Here is a 23,495-nt window from a genome sequence, read left to right as displayed (position 1 = left end):
GGTCTGTGGTTCTGAGCACAGTAGCTAAAGTGGACAAGATAGCATGCTTTACTGAGTTAGTTATATGCCAAGGCATTCTTTGAACATCTGGACAGATTTGCATCAGAATGTTAACAGTGGCTGAGTTCCAGTTGATTATTCTTTTTATTTTCCAGATCTTCAAAACAGACATGCATTTCTTATAAAATAATAATAATAAAAAGCTTTGAAAGCTAAGAAAAGCTTTCTATACTGCATATATCATTACATATGTTACATAAAAATCATATATACTTCATTTTAAACACTAAATATGCAAACGGTGTCCCTTTATCACAGGTTGTGAATTACCCATGTCATGCCTGGTGCCTTCTGGTTGTTAGTTCAGAAACCAGGTGTACGGTTTCCTATTCTGGGAAAGATGACTACATTCCAGCTTTATTCTTTGGTTGCATAAGAGCTGTTGTTTTATTTGCATTGCTTCTGGGTAGAAGTGACAGAACAGTTCACCCAGGTGTGCTCAGGAAGAAATTAATTGAAAGAACATTACCATTCCCAGTAGAAAGAAACCAATTCTAAGCTTGCTTTCTTTACTTTTAATAGGAGCTGAGCTCCTTATTAAGATTTACAAAGATTCCTACTTTCATATTCTTAGTTGCAAAAATTCACAATCCACAAAAATATGCTTTGACAGAGATGTGCTTCTGTCAGATTTCTTCTATTAAAAATGAAGAGGGGAAGCAGTTTCTCCTTCAGAATCAAGATGAATTCTCTAAGTGGAGGCTCTGGAGCTTCCCCTCGCGGGTGGGGAAGGAGCCCCGCCCTCTGGGGGCCGCTGCCGCGGGGCACTTGCTGCGGGCTCACCCAGCCGCGGGGGCACTTGCTGCGGGCTCACCCAGCCACCGCGGCGTGGCGAAGCGGATTGCATGCAGACCGCTCCTCGGGGTTTGTGAGGTCAGGCTGCGCTCCCCCGAGGCCCAGCTCAAACAAAGGTGCCGCCGAGCAGGAAGAGCTTGGGAGAGATTGTCAAGATCAGGCCCTCTCACCTCAGAGCTGCTGGGGTTTGGTTTAGCTACAGTGTGTAAAATCAGGGTTTTCCTGTCAAATGTAGCCGGTGTCTTGGTTGTTTCAGTCAATAAAGGAAGGAAGGGAGAAGGACGGCAAGCAACAAAATAATGGAACAAAAAATGCTGAATGGTCTTCACTCTTCCTCATGTTTGTCAATGGATTGTACAGTATTTCACGTGTAGAATTAATTCTTTTCTACTTGTGAGCTGTAGTCTCTGGGGCATTTAAAAAAGTAACGAACTATTGTATCTATATAGAAATTATGAGTCATATAAAATTAACTCCCATGATTCCACGGTCCAACCTACTTTAGAAACACAGAACCCCTACTCCCCTGACCTTGAGCCCTCATTTCTCTTACCTGTACCAACCCCTAATTCTCTGGAAGTTTTTTTTTTCTCATTTACTGTTTTTCTTTGTAATTTTGCCACACACTGTGAATCCCCAGACAGTAAGGTGTTTAGTTTTGTCTTCCTACTTTTTAAAAACCAGTCTCATAATATATGTATTCTACTGCAACTTGTCATTCTATGATTCAACTGTATTGATTCCTCTGGCTGTAGTTCACTCACTTTTGTATTCCACTTTATAAATATACCGTGGATTTGCTTATCTGTTCTCCTGCTGTTAGACATTTGAAATATTTTCAGTTGTTTTCTATTACAAACAATGGTTCATTGAACATCTCCTGGTCCTCAAATGCAAAGGTTTCTTTCTTTGAGCATTTACTTAGGAGTGAAATTATATATTCAGCCTAAAAAAATAATGCCAAATTGTTTTCCAGACTGGTTGACTCCAGTGTGTTCTAGCTAGCAGCATAAAAGAGTTCCCATATGGCTCATCCTTGCCAACATGCATCCTCTACAAGCATTTTAATTATTGCCAAGGTTGTGGGTATAAAATGATGTGTTCTTGTAGTTTAAATGTTTATTTCACTGATTACTCATGTTTTTCTTCTAAGAAATACCTCTTTTTAATCTTTTGTCCATTTAAAAAATTAGTTTGTTTTCCTTTTCCTTAAAGACTTGTAGAATTTCTGTGCCAAATTCCTTTTCATTTATATATTGTGCATAGCTTCAAAAAGCAGTTTGAAATTTGTATTTCCTTTTTGTTAGTTTTTTTTGATAAATAGAAATTCTCTATTTTAATGAAACAAATTAATAATCTTTTCCTTTAAGGTTATTATTTTCTGTTTTTAGTGACTTGTTTATGAAATCCTTCCCTATTCTGAGGTCAAAACAAACTAGATTCTCAGGTTCTACTACAGACCTACTGGATCAAAAGCTCTGGGGCTGGGTCCCAGCAAGATGTGCTCTCACAGGCCCTGTCGGTGGTTCAGATGCACACTAATTTTTTAGAACCATTGGCCTAAGAGAGAAGCCTATGAATAGCCAAGATTTAATTTAATATTAATTGAAATCTTAATTTCTCTTATTTTTCTCTTCCGACTATTAAAGTTTTTTCTTTGATATTTAGGTACTTATTTCATCTGGAATTAACTTCAGTATATGATATAATCCAACTTCCTTTCTTGCCACGTGGGTAAACGGTTTCCCTGTCCTTGCCACGTGTCTGCAGTGACAGTTTTGTCATTCACGTTTTCCTCAGCATCCTAGCCAGAGCAATGTAGAATTGAACTGTGCAGAAGTATTAATGTATACAGAAGTGTATAGAAATATTTACAAAGTATAGAAGTAGACATAAGAATCCTTGATTTGTTCTTATTTTAAAGAGAATACTTCTAATATTTTACTATTGAGTAGAGATGCTTCATACTTCCTCGTATTCCAGGTTGTGAAAAGGTTTTGTTTCTCTTTTGAAATCAGAAATGGATGTAGAATTTTATTGAATGCAATTCAATATTTTACAGAATTTTTCTGTACCTGTTAAGATGAATATGGTTTTTCTTCTCTAATCTGTTAATGTATTCAATTACATCAATAGACTTTCTAATATTAAATTTGGGTGATTTAAAAACATTTTAATTGTTTTAAGATTCTCTTTTGCTAATATATTCAGATTCTTATCTTTTGTTGTTTTATTTGTGTGCTATCTAGGCTTCATTCAGAAAGGTAATTTCATAGCTTCATGACTTTTTTTAGCAAGAGGAAATTTAGCCCTGGCTTCTTCCTTGTTCAGATCCTGTGACCAAGTAGTGTTTAAGAACACAGGACTTGCAATCAGGGAAACCTCAGTTCAATCATATTCATCCATTTGTAGCTGGTGACCTTGGACAAATTACTGAACTTTTCTGGACTTGGTTAGCTCATCTAAAAATTAAAGCTTTTGATATATCCTTCACCACATCTAAGGATCAAAGTCAAATAATGCCTGAAAAGGCTCAGCCTAGGGCTTAGGACATTGGACTGACACAAGTCAGCTGTTGCTATTAGAAGTGTAGGTTTTGTGATAGTGTGGTCGGGCAGCTGCGTCTGGGGAGGTTGCTCCCTGAGCACAAGGTGAAACCTCAGCCTGGACGGGGAGGCTTCTTGACTCTGGTGGAGAAAGAATTCAGGAACAGGTCTGACGAGAGTAGGTAAGGAAGGAATTCTTAAAGCGAGAGTAGTAGTGAACGGCAGCAGCCGTGCAGGCAGCAGAGAGCGAGGAAGGAGAGGGAAGGTTAATGAACTCATCCTGCTTGACACAGGGCAGATCCCTTCCCAGGGATCTCCTGAAGCCAGGGTCACCTGGAGTCCAGTGTCCACTTGGATCCGAACAGTGCGGGAACTAGGCTCCTACCATCCCAGGATTTGGGGGAGCTGCAGAGCACTGGATGAAGTGAGATTATGTTCTGAGAATTTCCCAAAGGCAAAGAAAGGAGATTCTAGAGCAGGTTACTAAAAAGCATGATTGTACAGCTGCAGTCCTGTCTGGGTCACCCAGGTGACAGAACTTGCAAGCCCAAATCAGAGCTCTCAGTAGTCCCTCCCCTACTTGTCTGAAGTAGAACAGAGAGAGAGGAGACTTAAGTCTAGAAAATTGAGTTGAATAGCAAAGTAACAAAGATGCTTACTACTGGAAGAGCACAAAGTGCAGTAAGTTGAGCAGCAAGAAGTCTTTATTTAAGGCAAAGTACACATGAAGAAAGGGAAGTCCAGGCAACCTCAGAGAAGAGGCACCCTTAAAGGCTTAGGATTCTGTCTTTTCAGGCTTTCAAGAATGGGGCAAAGGGTGGTGGGGGTGTGCAGGTGCATAGGCTTGACATGTGGTTTCATATCTATCTATGTCCAGTGAGAGACATTATGTCACCATCCATAGTCTGTCCTCTAGATATTCTGTAAGATAAACTTAACACAAGGAATTTATTGATCCTGTTCTTCTCCAAGATAGTGACTACCCTCAAGCAGTGGGGACATATCACTTAGGACTGCCTGCCCTGCCTTAAGATAGGGCTGGTTACTGGATGATTACCATAAAATATGTTAGAAACCTTACCTTCTAACTCCTGGTTTTTAAAATCCTTAAGATGGAGTCCCTCCTGTTCTTACTTATATCATTTCTATGTTGGTATTTTTCATCAGACAGAGGAAAAATTAATAATCATGATGCCTGTCCCGTGTCCGTGCTCTACCTCAGTAGGATCCTTTGTGACCAGAAGAAGTCATTTTTCATTTCCACTACAGATCATAGGCACTTTTATGGTTGAGAACATGCATTCTGTGTCCGTGAAATTTATTCATGAATCCATCCATTTATTCAACAGAGTCAAATGTTGAGTTGGATACATTGCTAGGCTGTGGGGGACACACTGTTCCACAAGAAGCATGAACCCAAAGAGACATGCTCTCTACCCTCATGAAGCTTAGAGGGGACAACAGGTCATCGAGTATTTGGTAGATAGGGTGGGTGTGGAGTGTTCTGGGAAAGCACTCACATGGCATAAGGGACAAAGTAAGTCAGACCAAGACCTGAAGTCATGAGGTTGGTGGTTAAAAGATGAGAGAGTATTCTAGCTGAATGGAATAGTATGTGAATAAAAGTTTGCTTCATTTGAAGAAGGAGGTTGAGCTGCCCAGAGGTAGGTATGGAAGGTAAATTGGAGGCTGGACAGGAATAAATAGAGAGACTAGCTTGAAGGTGTCTGTAGAGGTTCAGATGAAAAATGATGATGGCCTAGAGGAGTAGCAGTAGCAGTGAGCAAAACAGATAGTTTCTGAAGATATTTGGAAGGTAGAACCAATGAAATTTGGAAAGTCAATGATGTAAGGGATGAGAGAGTCACTTTCAGGCTTGAGCAAGTGGAGGGATGAGAAAGGAAATATTAGTAGGGGAGGAGAGGGCTTGAGGATGTCAGCTGCTACTGAAAAGTCAAGGAAAATAAGGTCTGAAAGTGTCCTTTGGATTTGGTGACTTGGAAGCCACTGATGACCCTGGAGAACACTTTTCATGGGGAGCAGAAGCCAGATTTCAGTGGATTGAAGATGGAGTAGAAGGTGAGAAAACAGAGACAACTCAGTCAAGAGGTTTGGATGAGAAGGGAAGGACAGAGGGAGAGGGTGATAACTGGACAGGGAAGTGAGTCAAGGCAGGTATTTGGGTGCTTTTTTATTTTTAATTTCTTTTCATCATTTGAAGCTTGGCATATTAAATATTCTCACAGGATGGCACCAGTAGAGATGTTGTGAAAACTGAGAGTTGCAGTCATCCATAGCTACGCCTTCAAGAAACAGGCTGCAGAGCACAGCTGGGAAGTTGGAGGATACCAACTCCATCGTAACTGAAAAAAGGAAGACATTTCTGGCTTGGGATGATTTGTTTTATTTTGAGAGGCTAGTCTCTGAAACTGCCTCTGTTTTTTTCCCACAAAGTGGTAGTAAGATTGAGCTAGAGCAGATAAATGGGACAAGGGTCATGCCATTGTTAAATCTACTTGGCTTGCAAAAATGGCCCAGTTTACTCTTTAACTTAATCTACATGCTGTTCTTCCTCTTCTTCCAGCCTCTTAATCAATTAAGTAACTTTGTAACCACAAGTGTTAGACCTGTGAAGTGTAAATAAACCTATGTGGATAAAGAATGCCAGATCCAGACCAACACAGTCCCTAAGTAACCTTAAGTCCCTAAATATTCTTAAGAAAAAACTTTAAAGGAATTGAGTCATCTATAAACATCATGCGTTATGCTGACCCCTACCCAAAGGCCCTGTAAAACCCCAAACTCTAAACCCTTAAACACACTTCCTTTATGAGGCTGCCCAAACTCCCATGTGAGTGTGTACTGTCTTATATCAAATAAACTTTCTTGTATAAGCTGATTGCACTTGTCTCTGAACTCTTCTCCATGATAAACGCAAGAACTCCCCGACCTCCACCTCTGGTGGTAAATGTCTTTGTCACTTTGCTATTTCATTCAGCTTTCTAGTCTTCTCCATTTTATTTCAGACCAGTAGGGAAGTGGAAATTCTCAGAAGATAATTTTACTTGATCTAGTGCTCCACAGCTCCCCCAAATCCTGGGGTGGTAGGGGCTTAGTTTCCACACCATGCAAATTCAAGTAGACACTGGATGCCAGATGACCCTGGCTTTAGGAGTTGGCAAGGGATCTGCCCTATGCCAAGCCGGAGTTCAATGACCTTCCCTTCCCTTTCCTCCCTCTGCTCTTCCTTGCTCTCTGCTGCCTGCATGCTCACTGACATTTGCTTCTACTCTTGCTTCAATGAATGTCTTCCTAACCTACACTCATCTGACCTGGTTGAGAATTTTTTCTCAATCAGTCATGAATCCTTCCCTGTCTGGACTGAGATTTCACCTAGTACTCAGAAAGAGACCTCCCCAGACACAGCTGTCCAACAAGATCATCTGCCAATAGTGAGGAGGCAAACAGGAGGGCCAGGTGTTGGAGGATGGAGGAGTGTGGAGGAGCAGGTGATAAATCAGACAATAGAAGGATTGCCGAGTAGTTTTGAAGTGCTGCCACAGTGAGTATCAAAACCAGGAGTTTATAGTGATACTTGACTGTGTGATTTACTCCATACAGTATCTAGCAGACCAGAGGTCGTCCTGAAGGTGGCTGAGCCAGGGCTGGGGTATTGTCAGGTGGGCATGATGAGAGATGGTGCAGCAAGATGTCAGATATTGATAGGAACAGCAGACTCAGTGTCTAATTTTAATGTCTGTTATCCCTCTTTATAAAAACTCTGGACATATTTCAGCTGGTGCTGATTAGATGTTTTTACACCTGGAAGAATGCAACTTGGAAACGACCTAAGACAGAACTTCTCAAAGTGTGGTCCTCAGAACAGCAGCATTAGCGTCACCAAGGAGATTAGACAGATTCCCAGGCTACACCCCAGGCTCACTGAACCAGAGACTCCACGGATGGTGTCTACCTGTGTGCTTTAAGTGAAGGGATGAATGAGTATGTAAAACAGCAGGAAAATGAAGAGGAGCTTGATAATCTGTAAAACACTAGATGGCTCATTAAATCTATCTCTACACTTTTTAAAAATAACAAACCATACCTAATAGAAAAGCTAGCTAGGCAGATATTTCCTGGCTTCTTTATTGACTTTTGCAAATAAGAGCTATTGTTTTGTCCAAGATTTATACATACATTATTTTTTAAAAAATAATCTGTTTCATAAAGTGAGATAAAACTGGCATGATCAAATACATTTCTAGTAATAACTAACCGAGAAGAGCCCAGGTATTTAACACAGAAACCTTTAAAGTAAACTTTTATTGTCTAAGTATAAAAATAATATACATTAATTTAAAAAATTATTTAATATAGAAAAATATAAGAAAAAAATAAATTATTGATAATGCCATAAGCTAGAGATACCATATTTTAGTTTATTTCCTTCAGGCTTTTATTATGCCTATAAATATATATATTTATATTTTTTAAATTTAAGCATGATTAAGAATAATACAGAAAATGTATTATTCACTTTCATATCTAAATAAAGTTTTAATGAGATTTTATTTTTCTTTAGCTATTCTAAGAGCTCCATTGTGGTGAAGCATAACTCTTTGTAGGCAGTGGTTCCTGAGTACTGGTGTACTTTGTTTGCACATAGTTGGCACTTAGTAAGTGACTGTAGGCTGAAGGTAATGGAATATTCCACTGCCTTCACTTTTAGGAATTTTCCACACTGCAGTTAACCCATATCTCTGAAATAATTTGAATTAATCAAAAGCAGTGGTCTTCAGACTTCAGTATGCATTAAGAATCACTTGGGCATTCTATTAAAATGTGGATTCCTGGGCCTTCCAGGAATTCTGAGTTAGCACATCTGGATGTGGCCAATGGATCTCCTTAAGTAAGTGTGCCTTAAGTGTTTGTGATGCAAATCTCCTATAAACAATACTTCAAAACCACCAACTTAAGTAACAAGTGTTGATGAGGATGTGGAGAAAAGGGAACCCTTGTATGCTGTTGGTGGGAATGCAAAACGGTGCAGATAGTGTGGAAAACAGCATGGAGGTTCATCAAAAAATTAAAAATAGAAATATGACCCAGCAATTCTACTCCTGGGTATTTACCCAAAGAAAAAGAAAACACTAACCCAAAAAGATACATGCACCCCTATGTTCATTGCAGCATAATATATAATAGCCAAGATATGGAAGCAACCTAAGTGTCCACTGATAGATGAATGGATAAAGAAGGTGTGGCATAGATACACACACACACACACACACACACACAGACATGCACACACACACAATGGTATATTACTCAACCATAAAAAAGATGAAATCTTGCCATTTGTGACAACATGGTTGGACCTAGAGGGTATTATGCTAAATGAAATAAGTCAGACAAAAACAAATACCATATGATTTCACTTATATGTAGAATCTTAAAACCAAAGCAAGCAATACAAGACAGAAATTCATATGTACAAAGAACAATCCAGTGGTTGCCAGAGGGAGAGGGTAGGGGATGGGCAAAATAAGAGAAGGGTATTAAAAGGTACAAACTTTCAGTATAAAAAAATATGACTCAGGGATACAGTGTACACCATAATATAGTTAATAAGATGTAGCAACTCTGTATGGTTATGATAGCTGCATTTTTCTTGGTGATCACCTCCCAATGTGTATAAATATTGAATCACTATGTTGTACACCTGAAACTAATAATATTGTATGTCAGCTGCACTTCAATAAAATAAAAAAGAAAAGCAAAAAAGAACCCTGACTTAAAGGGACAAAGGGATTTTGTAATATTCAGTCCACTAGGCTTTAAGTTATCATATTGCTTGTAAGCTGGTGAAGGTAAGAGGGTTAAAAGGAAATAAGGTGATTATTATAAATTATAAATTTTTATAAATTATATATTTGCACCATTTGGAACATTTTTAATCAAAGTTAAGCATTGTGTATTTTATTTCCTTTTTTAATGGTGCTTTAAATTGCCCTGGGGTTCTACATGTGAATTTCTGATGTCCCACCTGCTAAGATTGTCAAGTCCTACAGAACTACAAGAGATACACATGATAATCCTGAAAGACTTAAGAGGAAATAATAAGAATATTAGGAATGGAAAATACTTATTTCCATGGATAAGTCACAGAAAATATATGGTATCTTTTTTTTTGGTATCATTAATCTACAGTTAAATGAGCAACATCATGGTTACTAGACTCCCCCCATTATCAAGTCCCCCCCACATACCCCATTACAGTCACTGTCCATCAGCATAGTAAGATGCTATAGAATCACTACTTGTCTTCTCTGTGTTGTACAGCCTTCCCCGGGCTGCCGCCCTACATTATGTGTACTAATCCTAATGCCCCTTTTTCCCTCTTATCCCTCCCTTCCCACCCATCCTTCCCAGTCCCTTTCCCTTTGGTAACTGTTAGTCCATTCTTGGGTACTGTGAGTATGTTGCTGTTCTGTTCCTTCAGTTTTTTTCTTTGTTCTTATACTCCACAGATGAGTGAAATCATTTGATACTTGTCTTTTTCTGCCTGGCTTATTTCACTGAGAATAATACCCTCTAGCTCCATCCATGTTGTTGCAAATGGGAGGATTTGTTTTCTTCTTATGGCTGAGTAATATTCCATTGTGTATATGTACCACATTTCTTTATCCATTCATCTATTGATGGACACTTAGGTTGCCTCCATTTCTTGGCTATTGTAAATAGTGCTGTGATAAACATAGGGGTGCATATGTCTTTTTCAAACTGGGCTGCTGCATTCTTAGGGTAAATTCCTAGGAGTGGAATTCCTGGGTCAAATGGTAATTATATTTTTAGTTTTTTGAGGAACCTACATACTGCTTTCCACAATGGTTGAATTAATTTACATTCCCACCAGCAGTGTAGGAGGGTTCCCCTTTCTCCACATTCTTGATAACATTTGTTGTTTGTCTTTTGAATGTTGGCCATTCTAACTGGTGTGAGGTGATAACTCAATGAGGTTTTAATTTGCATTTCTCTGATGATTAGCGATGTGGAGCATCTTTCCATATGCCTATTGGACATCTGAATTTCTTCTTTGGAGAAGTGTCTGTTCAGATCCTCTGCTCATTTTTTAATTGGATTATTTGCTTTTTATTTGTTGAGGTGTGTGAGTTCTTTATATATTTTGGATGTCAACCCTTTATCAGATCAGTCATTTATTAATATATTCTCCCATACTGTAGGATGCCTTTTTGTTCTATTGATGGTGTCCTTTGCTGTACAGAAGCTTTTCAACTTGATATAGTCCCACTTGTTCATTTTTACTTTTGTTTCCCTTGCTCGGGGAGATATGTTCATGAAGAAGCTGCTCATGTTTACGTCCAAGAGGTTTTTGCCTATGTTTTTTACTAAGAGTTTTATGGTTTCATGACTGACATTCAGGTCTTTGATCCATTTTGAATTTACTTTTGTGTACGGGGTTAGACAATGATCCAGTTTCATTCTCTTACATGTAGCTGTCCAGTGCTGCCAACACCAGCTGTTGAAGAGGTTGTCATTTCCCCATTGTATATCTATGGCTCCTTTATTGTATATTAATTGGCCATATATGTTTGGGTTAATATCTGGACTCTCTATTCTGTCCCACTGGTCTATGGGTCTGTTCTTGTGCCAGTACCAAATTGTCTTGATTACTGTGGCTTTGTAGTAGAGCTTGAAGCTAGATGCCCCCTGCTTTATTCTTCCTTCTCAGAATTGCTTTGGTGATTTGGGGTCTTTTGTGGTTCTATATGAATTTTAACACTATTTGTTCCAATTTGTTGAAGAATGCTGTTGGTATTTTGATAGGGGTTGCATTGAATCTGTAGATTGCTTTAGGCAGGATGGCCATTTTCACAATATTAATTCTTCCTAGCCAAAACCATGTGGTGAATTTCCATTTGTTAGTGTCCTCTTTAATTTCTCTTAAGAGTGTCTTGTAGCTTCGAGGGTATAAGTCTTTCACATCCTTGGTTAGGTTTATTCCTAGGTATTTTATTCTTTTTAATGCTGTTGTGAATGTAATTGTTTTCCTGATTTCTCTTTCTGCCACTTTATCATTAGTGTATAGGAAAGCAACAGATTTCTGTATATTTTGTATCCTGCAACTTTGCTGAATTCAGATATTAGTTCTAGTAGTTAATGAGTGGATTCTTTAGGGTTTTTTATGTACAATATCATGTCATCTACAAAGAGGGACAGTTTGACTTCTTCTTTACCAATCTGGATGCCTTCCTTGTATTTCTTTGTTTTGCCTGATTGCCATGGCCAGGACCTCCAGTACTGTGTTAAATAACAGTGGGGAGAGTGGGCATCCCTGTCTTGTTCCTGATATTAGAGGAAAAGCTTTCAGCTTCTCGCTGTTAAGTATAATGTTGGCTGTGGGTTTATCATATATGGCCTTTGTTATGTTGAGGTACTTGCCCTCTATACCCATTTTGTTGAGAGTTTTTATCATGAATGGATGTTGAATTTTGTCGAATGCTTTTTCAACATCTATGGAGATGATCGCTTGGTTTTGGTCCTTCTTTTTGTTGATGTGGTGGATGATGTTGATGGATTTTTGAATGTTGTATCATCCTTGCATCCCTGAGATGAATCCCACTTGATCATGGTGTATGATCCTTTTGATGTATTTTTTAGTTTGGTTTGTTAGTGTTTTGTTGAGTATTTTTGTATCTGTGTTCATCAGGGATATTGGTCTGTAATTTTCTTTTTTTGTGGGGTCTTTGCCTGCTTTTTGTACTAGAGTGATGCTGGCTTCATAGAATGAGTTTGGAAGTATTCCCTCCTCTTCTATTTTTTGGAAAACTTTAAGGAAAAGGTGTATTATGTCTTCTCTATATGTCTGATAAAATTCAGCATTGAGTCCATCTGGCCCAGGGGTTTTGTTCTTGCTTAGTTTTTTGATTACCAATTCAATTTGGTTGCTGGTAATTGGTCTCTTTAGATTTTCTGTTTCTTCCTTGGCCAGTCTTCAAAGGTTGTATTTTTCTAGAAAGTTGTCCATTGCTTCTAGTTTATCCAGCTTGTTAGCATATAGACTTTCACAGTATTTTTTCTAATAATTCTTTGTATTTCTGTGGTGTCCATTGTGATATTTCCTTACTCATTTCTGATTCTGTTCATGTGTATAGATTCTCTTTTTCTCTTAATAAGTCTGGGTAGGGGTTTATCTATTTTGTTTATTTTCTCAAAGAACCAGCTCTTGGTTTCATTGATTTTTTAAAATTATTTTATTCCTCTCAATTTTACTTGTTTCTTCTCTAATTTTTTTATGTCCCTCTTTCTGCTGACTTTAGGCCTCATTTGTTCTTTTTCCAGTTTCAATAATTATGACTTTAGACTATTCATTTGGGATTGTTTTTCCTTCTTTAAATAGGACTGAATTGCTATGTACTTTCCTCTTAGAACTACCTTCACTGCGCCTCACAGTAGCTGGCACAATTTGTTTCTATATATTGCTTGATGTCTGTTTTAATTTGGTCATTGATCCTTTGATTATTTAGGAGCATGTTGTTAAGCCTCTATGTGTTTGCATGCCTTTTTGTTTTCTTTGTACAATTTATTTCTAGTTTTATGCCATTGTGATCTGAGAAGTTAGTTGGTACAATTTCAATCTTTTTGAATTTACTGAGGTTCTTTTTGTGGCTTAATATGTGGTCTATTCTGGAAAATGTTCCTTGTGCACTTGAGAAGAATGTGTATGCTGCTGCTTTTGGGTGTAAAGTTCTGTAGATGTCTTTTAGGTCCACATGTTCTAGTGTGTTGTTCAGTGCCTCTGTGTCCTTACTTATTTTCTGTCTGGTTGATGTGTCCTTTGGAGTGAGTGGTGTGTTAAAGTCTCCCAGAATGAATGCATTGCATTCTATTTCCTCCTTTAATTCTGTTAGTATTTGTTTCACATATGTTGGTGCTCCTGTGTTGGGTGCATAGATATTTATAATGGTTATATCCTCTTGTTAAATTGACTCCTTTATCATTATGTAATGTCCTTCTTTATCTCTTGTTACTTTCTTTGTTTTGAAGTCTATTTTCTCTGATACAAGTACTGCAACACCTGCTTTTTTCTCCCTATTGTTTGCATGAAATATCTTTTCCATCTCTTGACTTTTAGTCTGTGTATGTCTCTGGGTTTGAGGTGAGTCTCTTGTAAGCAGCATATAGATGGGTCTTGCTCTTTTATCCATTCTATTTCTATTACTCTGTGTCTTTTGATTGGTGTATTCTGTCCATTATCATTTAGGGTGATTATCGATAGATATGTACTTATTGCCATTGCAGGTTTTGTGTTTGTGGTTACCAAAGGTTCAAGGGTAGCTTCTTTACTATCTAACCGTCTAACCTTAACTCATTTATTATGCTATTATAAACACAATCTGATGATTCTTTATTTCTCTCCCTTCTTATTCTTCCTCCTCCACTCTTTATATGTTAGGTGTTTTATTGTGAACTCTTTTGTGTTTCACTTGACTGCTTTTGTGGATAGTTGAATTTTATTGTTTCCCTTTAATTAGTGTTTGGTTGGTCTGCTTTCTTTGTTGTGATTTTATTTTCTCTGCTGACATCTATTTAGCCTTAGAAGTACCTCCATGTAGAGCAGTCCCTTTAAAATACCCTGTGGGGGGGTGGTTTGTGGGAGGCAAATTCCCTCAACTTTTGCTTATCTTGAAATTGTTTAATCCCTCCTTCAAATTTAAGTGGTAATCTTGCTGGATACAGTATTCTTGGTTCAAGTTTTTTCCATTGCATAAATATATCCTGCCATTCTCTTCTGGCCTGTAGGCTTTCTTTTGAGAAGTCTGATGGTAGCCTGATGGGTTTTCCTTTGTAGGTGATCTTTTTTCTCTCTCTGGCTACCTTTAGTACCCTGTCATTGTCTTTGATTTTTGCCATTTTAATTATTATATGTTTTGGTGTTGTCCTCCTTTGGTCCCTTGTGTTGGGAGACCTGTGGGCTTCCATGGTCTAAGAGACTATTTCCTTCCCCAGATTGGGGAAGTTTTTAGCAATTATTTCTTCAAATACACTTTCTATCCCTTTTTCTCTCTCTTCTTCTTCTGGTTCCCCTATAATGTGAATATTGTTCAGTTTGTACTAGTCACACAGTTCTCTTAATATTCTTTCATTCCTAGGGATCATTTTATCTCTCTCTGCCTCAGCTTCTCTGTATTCCTGTTCTCTGATTTCTATTCCATTAACAGTCTCTTGCACCTCATCCAGTCTGCTCTTAAGTCCTTCCATTGATTGTTTCATTTCTGTTATCTCCCTCCAGACTTCATTCCTTAGCTCTTGCATATTTGTCTGCAGCTCCATCAGCATGGTTATGACTTCGATTTTGAATTGTTTTTCAGAAAGATTGGTCATATCTATCTCGCCATGCCCTCTGTCTGGTGTTGTTTTAGTGATTTTTGGCTTGACCAGATTCTTCTGCCTTTTCATGGCAGTAGAAGTGATCGCCGGCAGGTGGCACGTGTGTCAGCTGGAAGAACAAAGTCCTTCCAGCACAGACAGAGGAAGCCAGAGCAAGGTACGGAAGGCACGAAGGGGTGCTGTTCTGTCAAGAATGTTCAGTACCTCTGTTAATGACTGCAGAAAACTGGCAACAGGAACGTCCATAAATAGAGGACTGAGTAAATTATGTTACCTCCTTCAGATAGAGTATTAGCAATTAAAAAGAATAAACAAGATAAAAGTGTTAATATGAAAAGATTTCTAAGATATTCTATTAAGGGGAAAAAGCGAGATGTAGAACAAATATATATAGTAAGATCTCATTTATATTTTTTTAAATTCTCTTTTTCTCTCTCCACCCGCGTGTGCGCACACACACACGCACGCATACACGGGCACTCACAGTTGCACAGGCATACAAATTTTCTGGAAGGATACTGGAGTAAGTGGAACTGGTGTGGGAAACTTTTCATTTTATGCCTTTGGTTCTATATGAAAGCTTTTCTCATTTTGGACATACTGCTTTTATAATAGTAATGTTAAGATCACTTAAAATTTTAAATTAAATGATAACCTTTGCACTTGTTGATGTTTAGCTTCTCCTAGGTTTTTTCGCCTTTCTGGTTCCTCTGGCTCCACTTTCTCTCCGAGCATTTCTCATGCCCTTACACATTTATTCTGGACTTCTCATCTTTGGGATAGTGATCGCATCAGCACTTACAGGAGTGACTGAGAAACTGTTTTTTGCCCTGTAAGTTGCATAGTTTTCCTAATTCTAATACTTAAGCTATAAAATGTTAAGTACTTGTTCATTGGAAAAATGTAATATAAATGTCTATATGTAAATATAAACATTGTTAAGTATTTTTTAACAAGTTTATGATACATGTAATATATAATTACTAATGGTTGGAAGAGGAATAAAAAAATCCAACAAATTGTACCACTGTTGCAAAACAACTATTGAAGTTATGCATCCCCTTTCAGTCTTTTTGACATGCCTGTTTTTATGTTAATTGTGATAATGGTGTATATACATTTCTGCATCATCCTTTTGGTGATACAGGTGTTCCAGATGCTATGTTATTTTCATTTTTAATTATTTTTAACAATTTTACACTATTCCATTGAGTGAATTAAGGCAAAACTGAATTTTCTCCTTAATATCAAGCTTTAAGGGAATTTACATCAAAACTATACCAATGTACATTTTGAGCAGATAAATTCAAGACTGTTTGGCATGTTATTGTATCACCCCATTTGTAATTGGACACACTTTCTCTTTTTTTGTAGGACAAAACCTGCATACAGTACATTCCCACCAGAAGGTGTTTTCACAAATACCCTTGGCCTTCTGATTCTGGTATTTGGGGCCCTTATTTTTTGGATAGTCACCAGACCACAATGGAAACGTCCTAAAGAACCAAATTCTGTCCTCCTTCAGCCAAATGGAGGCACTCCAGAGGGAGTGGAAGGTTCCATGGCAATAAACTTTGGCAAAGCAGATTCAGAGTCAAACAATGAAGCAGCAGCAAGGAAAAGAAATTTACCCCTTGATGAGGCTGGACAAAGATCTACCTTGTAAAACGTTGTAGAGATGTAACTGGAGAACTTCACTTCTGAAGACTAGCTCTGCAGTTTAGCTTCTCACAGTTAGCCATAAAATGATTGACTGAGTCAAATTTATTTTACTCATAAAGTAGGATTTCTTGAAAGATTTTGCATTGATTGAGGCCTGTGAACTTACCTGAATTGGAAAGGAGATGATCAATGTAAACAATAGCAGATATAAATCGTGGTTTTGTTACCTCTTTCTTGTAGGACACCAAAGCATTTAGCAGTGTTTTTCATATAACACATGATCAAAATGGGTCTCTCAGTTGGTAAATTTGATGAACTGGCAGCATCCCTGGCCTCTTGTCTTGCAGTTATTTCCTGTTAATTCTGGGAGTCCAGTCCTAAAGTTATAGAGTCATATCATGACTATCCAGGACAGAGTTCATAGCTACACAGATATCATGACTGAAGTACAGAAAACAATTTAGGAAAGCAATGGTTCCCTTTTCCCTGCACCTGCCTGCTGGTCCCTCCCCAGCTTGTTTGGGCTCAGATTGGCCCTGAAGACCAGGGTGTATAATAGGGCATTTTGGAGCAGTACCTTGGCTGTAAGTAGCAGAAGAGATCTTCTCTGGTCACACCAGGAAGTTTTTCTAAAACTTGACTTAGACCCAAGGCTTCCCTGGGGTTGGGTGTACTTTATGGTACAGATTCCAAACTCAATTGGAATGAGAAAATGCCTGAATGCTTAAGCAGCATAAACTGCTCTACAACTTCAAAGAGAACTTTTTCCTAATTTTTGTTTTTATTTTATAAAGCACTTACATGGCTTTTACTATGTGCCAGACACTATTTCTAAGCACTTTATAAATATTAGCTCATTCAGTCCCCAATCAAAGCTATGTGCCATTTGCTATCAGTATCTCCATTTTGCAGATGAGAAATCTGAAGCTTAGAGAGGTTAGTAACTTGCCCCAATGTCCCACAGCTCCTAAGTGGTGGAACTGAGATTCATGACTTGGCAGTCTGGCTCCTCAGTTCATGATCACTTCACTATGCTATCTTTATTTTTTTTCTGTTATATACTAATTTGCCCCTACTTTGACCTACCCCTGGATAAATCTCAGTTGTTGGAGTGCCACGGAATTGTTAAAGTTTACTTTCTGGCTTTCTTTTCCAAGGCAGATTCCCCAAATACCTGGAAATAGATCGTGGGCACCCTCCCACTGCCAACAGCCATAGCCTACCTTGATGCCCTTTTGATCTTAAAATTGTGTCATGGTGACAAAGAAAGGTTTGGACAAGAACAGCTGCAGCTTGAAGTTTGACCAATTATAATTTCTATTGTTCAGGATCTTAACTGCTAAACAACTTTGGACTTGGAGATAGAGACTTTACCTATATTGGTCTGCCTTTCCTGGGGGCAAAAAAAAGGGTCCTTCCTGATTCTGGTGGGATTTCAGGGGATGCCTTGAGTTTTGGGTTCTCCGCAGTGAATTGAGACTCAGAAGTGGAGACTTTTGTGTATGAAGACTTCAGTCTAGGCTCTGGGCTGACTCAAATTAAAACTTAAAGAGTAGCATCCATACTGAAAAGATGCTTTTCATTTTGTGGGTGATTTTGGTTTCCTTGCAATTTTTTTTAAAGACAACCACAGCTTTTTATTATCTATCATGATCTGTGGTTGGCTGAGCTCAATAGGGCAGTTCTTCTTCTCCAAATTGGCAGGAGCTGCAGTCATCTGGAGGCCCAACTGGCCAGACATGTGCAAAGTGGCTCACTCACACAGCGGGCAGGTGGCGCTGGCTGTCAGCCCGGAGCGCAGAGGAGGCTGCCAGCCTGAGCTTCAGGGACCATCTCCATGTGACCTCTCACCATGGCCCAGGTTTCCCACCGCATGGCAACTGGGTTTCCCTGCAATTTTAAACTAGAACATTTTAGTGTGGATTAAAAACCTTATAGTTTACACCAAATACACAACGTTTTGGTACCTAGTGGATTTCTTTTTAGGTTAACTGGTAATTACTACCATAGACTGAATATAACCTGCACTCCATCACATCCCTTTAGTTTCATGGATAACCATTCATCATTCCCTCATTGAAACACTATTTTCTCCTTACTTAATTCTATTTCCAAAATTGGTAATAGTGTCATAAGGATCCCCAGTGCCCAGTCGAGAGCCTGATACACAGTAGGCACAGTTCATTATGGGTAGAACATGCTACAGTTTTGGTGCTAAGTGGAAGGAGTTAATTGCATCATTACACACAAACATATTTTGATAAATGGATGTTCCATTACATAGAGATGCACAAAATTCCAGGATTTTTTGGTGGGAGTGGGGGGAAGATCAGTGACGGCTCCAAGGATTGAACCTGCCATTCCTATATAGGCCAAGGAGATTATTAATGAAAAGTTAAGAATGGATCTGGCACTACACTGATATACTCCACCGCGAAGCATTTGAGCACCTCTCATCTCAGCCCTTTATTTTTATCTCTCTGGCTAATCTGGGGTAATTTTACAGATATTGTAGGAACTTCCTTTTTTTTCCCTCAACCATTATGAAAACAATGCAGTAAAATATAGAAAGTCTTTCTGTTTGAGACTCTTCTTTTAATGGGATTTTTATTTTAATGATAATTGTAACTTTATCTTTCAAAAGCTGATGTTTCCTACCTAAAGTGTCCCCCTCCCCATTTAAAAACCTACATAAAGAAAAGGAGAGAAGAAAGCCTTAACTTTCATCTCTAAAACAGTGAATGAAATCTCCCTAAATAATTATAGCTTATATCGTCTGCAGAGATAGCCTGGCTTGACCTACCCCATAATCTAATTTCAGAAAAAAAAAGTTATTTTAAACCCTCACCTAAATCAACACTGCAGCCTTTTCTTTCAAAGAGTTATTGAAAAACTCATATGAATATGTTTTTGAACTACTATTATCAGAAGTGTACAGCTTCCGGCGCTACTTGTGTCCAACTGACCCCACCCTCCGGAGCACTTCCTTTCCTTTCCTGTGTGGTTTCAGTTAAGCTGTGCTGCTCACAAACAGGATCTCACACCTTCCAGTCAAATGACAAAGACAATCACACTTTTTAAGGAATACTGACAAGTGGTTTCTGTTTTCTGAAGAACAAAATAAAGATGTCTTGTTTTTAACTAGGCTCTTTTCCCTGCTAAGTGGGAAGTTCCAGTGCAATACCAGTTGACCACAACTGCCAAATCTAAAGGCTCAAAGAATGAAGTAAAGCTTCATGCTAATTTTGTTGTAATATGATGGAATTTTTGTCTTGGTATGTCCTCTTTTAGATAACTGTTACTGAAAGCTGTAACTGCTGTGTCTTAGAGCTACACATAAGAAAGTATAAAAGAATACTATTATTATTGATCACCTACAAGGTACCTGAAAACTTTAAGTGGAAACGATTTCTATGCTTAAATTTGCCCTTTTATCTCAGCACATTTATGGGGAAAATATTAAATAGCCTGAATATTTTATAATTTTATAGAAAAAATGCATCTGTTTTTTTCTTGACTTGTTTTTATGTAGTAATAAAAGCTATTTTGGAAGATATTTGTGTGTGTCGTCAATTTGTTCAACCTGGTAGGTGTAGGAAGTGTTCTTAAAGTTTTTTTCCCATGGTTTTTCATCTATTTTTCAATGGGGAATTTTTTTTTTTACTTTTTTTAAAAGTAAGGTATCATTGATATACACTTTTATGAAGGTTTCACAAGAAAAACAATGTGGTTATTATATTCACCCTTATTGTCGAGTCTCCCCCATATCCCATTGCAGTCACTGCCCATCAGTGTAGTAAGATGCCACAGAGTCCCTGTTTGTCTTCTCTGAACTATACTGTCTTCCCTGTGGCCCCACACACACCATGTGCACCAATCATGATACCCCACAATCCCCTTCCTCCTCCCTCCCCACCCACCCTCACCCATCCCTCCCCTTTGGTAACTACTAGTCCCTTCTTGGAGTCTGTGAGTCTGCTGTTATTTTGTTCCTTCAGTTTTGCTTCATTATACTCCACAAATGAGGGAAATTATTTGGTATTTGTCTTTCTCTGCCTGACATTTCACTGAGCATAATACCCTCTAGCTCCATCCAAGTTGTTGCAAATGGTAGGGTCTGTTTCTTTCTTATGGCTGAATAATATTCCACTGTGTATATGTACCACCTCTTCTTTATCCATTCATCTACTGATGGACACTTAGGTTGCTTCCATTTGTTGGCTATTGTAAATAGTGCTGCAATAAACAGGGGTGCATATGTCTTTTTGAATCTGGGAAGTTGTTTTCTTTGAGTAAATTCCTAGAAGTGGAATTCCTGGGTCAAATGGTATTTCTATTTTTAGTTTTTTGAGGAACCTCCATATTGCCTTCCACAATGGTTGAACTAGTTTACTTTCCCACCAGCCGTGTAGGAGGGTTCCCCTTTCTCCACATCCTTGCCAACATTTGTTGTTCCTAGTCTTTTCTATGTTGGCCATCCTAACTGGTGTGAGGTGATATCTCATTGTGGTTTTAATTTGCATTTCACTGATAATTAGTGATGTGAAGCATCTTTTCATATGCCTGTTGGCCATCTGAAATTCTTCTTTGGAGGAGTGTCTGTTCATATCCTCCACTCATTTTTTAATTGGGTTAATTGCTTTTTGGGTGTTGAGGCAGGCATGTGAGTTCTTTATATATTTTGGATGTTAACCCCTTGTGAGATATGTAATTTACAAATAAATTCTCCCATACGGTAGGATGACTTTTTGTTCTGCTGATGGTGTCCTTGGCTGTACAGAAGCTTTTCAGCTCAACGTAGTCCCATTTGTTCATATTTTATTTTGCTTCCCTTGCCCAAGGCGATGCATTCAGGAAAAGTTGCTATAGACAAGAGATTTTTGCCTATGTTTTCTTCTAAGAGTTTTATGGTTTCATGACTTACATTCACATCTTTGATCCATTTTGAATTTATTTTTATGCATGGGGTTAGACAATAATCCAGTTTCATTCTCTTGCATGTAGCTGTCCAGTTTTGCCAATACTAGATTTTGAAGAGGTTGTCATTTCCCCATTATATATCCATGGCTCCTTTATCATATACATTAATTGACCTTATATGCTTGGGTTTATATCTGGGCTCTCTATTCTCTTCTGCTGGTCTATGTGTCTGTTCTTGTGCCATTACCTGATTCTCTTGATTACCATGGCTTTGTAATAGAGCTTGAAGTCAGGGAGCATAATACCCCAGATTTATTCTTCCTTCTCAGGATTTCTTTGGTTAATCAGGGTCTTGTGGTTCCATATGAATTTTAGAATGATTTGTTCTAGTTCATTAAAGAATGCGGTTGGTATTTTGATAGCAATTGCATTGAATCTATAGTTTGCTTTAGGCAGGATGGCTATTTTGACAATATTAATTCTTCCTATCCATGAGCACAAGATGTGTTTCCATTTATTGGTATCTTCTTTAATTTCTCTCATGAGCGTCTTGTAGTTTTCAGAGTATAGGTCTTTCACTTCCTTGGTTAGGTTTTTCCTAGGTATTTTATTCTTTCTGATGCAGTTGTGAAATGGAATTGTTTTCCTGATTTTTCTTTCTGCTAGTTCATCATTAGTGTATAGGAATGCAACAGATTTCTGTGTATTAATTTTGTATCATACAACTTTGCTAAATTCAGATATTAGATCTAGTAGTTTTGTAGTGGATTGTTTATGGTTTTTTATGTACGACATCATGTCATCTGCAAACATCTGCAAGTTTAACTTCTTGCTTGCCAATCTGGATGCCTTTTATTTCTTTGTGTTTTCTGACTGCTGTGGCTAGGACCTCCAGAACTATGTCAATGGGGAAACTTTAAAAAAAATTATTTATTGAAAATGCTGTCAGATTTCCCTCAAAAGTGTACTTTGAGTACCATACCTTTTACATTGCTGGAAGGATCAGAAGACTGTTTCAGAACTGCCATAGTGTTCTCCTTCTCACAGGATATGCACTGGAGCGTACTCTGTAGTGTAGAAGGCAACCACAGACCAAAACAGATTCATTTTTAAGTTGAAAAGCATGAAAGAAGAACCTATTGAAAGTTCCTGTTGTAACAGAACTGAGTTGATAGTAACTTGTCCTGGAGAAAATACATAACTTATAATGGATATATTGTTGGATTTTTTTCTAAATAAGAAAGAAGGATCATTAACATCTACATAGTGTCAATCCTTATCAACCTAATTTTAATTTCTCACTTAGCCTTTTTTCTTCTACTTTTGTCTCCAGGTGTAGGGTAAATGGCAGAATTTCCAGAATATCCCACCTAGCCTTCATCCATTTACATACCAATGGATGTTTCAGAGCCTCCAGTGGATCAGGGCACGGGGTGAATCTCTCCTCCCCTTTGTTCCTGATATGGAATTAGTCTGGTGTCTGCCAGTCACCAAGGACTGGCCCATGGAGTTCCTCTCAGAGTGGGCAGGCAGGGGGAAGTGGGTGTACACGCTGTGGCCAAAAGGGAGGGACAGAGCTGGGCCTGGCTAGTGAATTCAAGCAAGCTGTGAGCAATAAAAATGGTTTCTCCCAACCTGCCCTTTCTCTTGCCTTACTTTGGTTCCAGCAGATTCATAGGGGAATCTCTTCAGGAGGGGAACCCCCTTACTCTTGGAACTACATTTGGCATAGACTCAGAAGGGTCAAGTGAACCCAAAAGCTGTCTTTACGTGTGTGATGTTTCAGTGGGCTACCCCTACAGGTGGTGGGGAAATGCCTTTGGATCCCCCTATGGGATGGGGAGAGACACCTGGGAAATGCCCTCTGGGTGGTGGGAATTTATCCATGGACCCTCCTGTGGATGGTGGGCATTCACCCAAGGATCCCCCTGTGGAAGGTGGGGATTCACCCATAGATTATGCAGTGGGTATTTGGTCTGGCTCAAGGTGCCTCCTGGAGGAGTAAGCCCCTCCCCAGAATTGGGAAGGGTCACTGGAAGCAGTGGAGTTGGACCTCTACAAAATAGGGGACTCCTTAGGGAAAGTGAGTGGTCACAGGGC

General features: G+C 38.6%; 1 protein-coding gene across 1 annotated transcript in view; it reads left to right on the top strand.

Moving 5' to 3' along the window:
* Positions 1–20,031, top strand: part of CYBRD1 (cytochrome b reductase 1) — a 55,100-nt gene extending 35,069 nt beyond the window's left edge. The window contains exons 3-4 of the mRNA XM_037022951.2: positions 15,491–15,645; positions 16,188–20,031. Coding sequence (XP_036878846.2) covers positions 15,491–15,645; positions 16,188–16,479 — 447 coding nt within the window. The 3' untranslated portion in view covers positions 16,480–20,031. The remainder of the gene's footprint in view (positions 1–15,490; positions 15,646–16,187) is intronic.
* The last annotated feature ends 3,464 nt before the right edge of the window (positions 20,032–23,495 follow it).

This window comes from Manis javanica, chromosome 12 (genome assembly GCF_040802235.1).
Source record: "Manis javanica isolate MJ-LG chromosome 12, MJ_LKY, whole genome shotgun sequence".
NCBI lineage: Eukaryota > Metazoa > Chordata > Mammalia > Pholidota > Manidae > Manis > Manis javanica.
The sequence above is the reverse complement of the archived record's forward strand: the minus strand, read 5'-3'. Positions and strand labels throughout refer to the sequence as shown.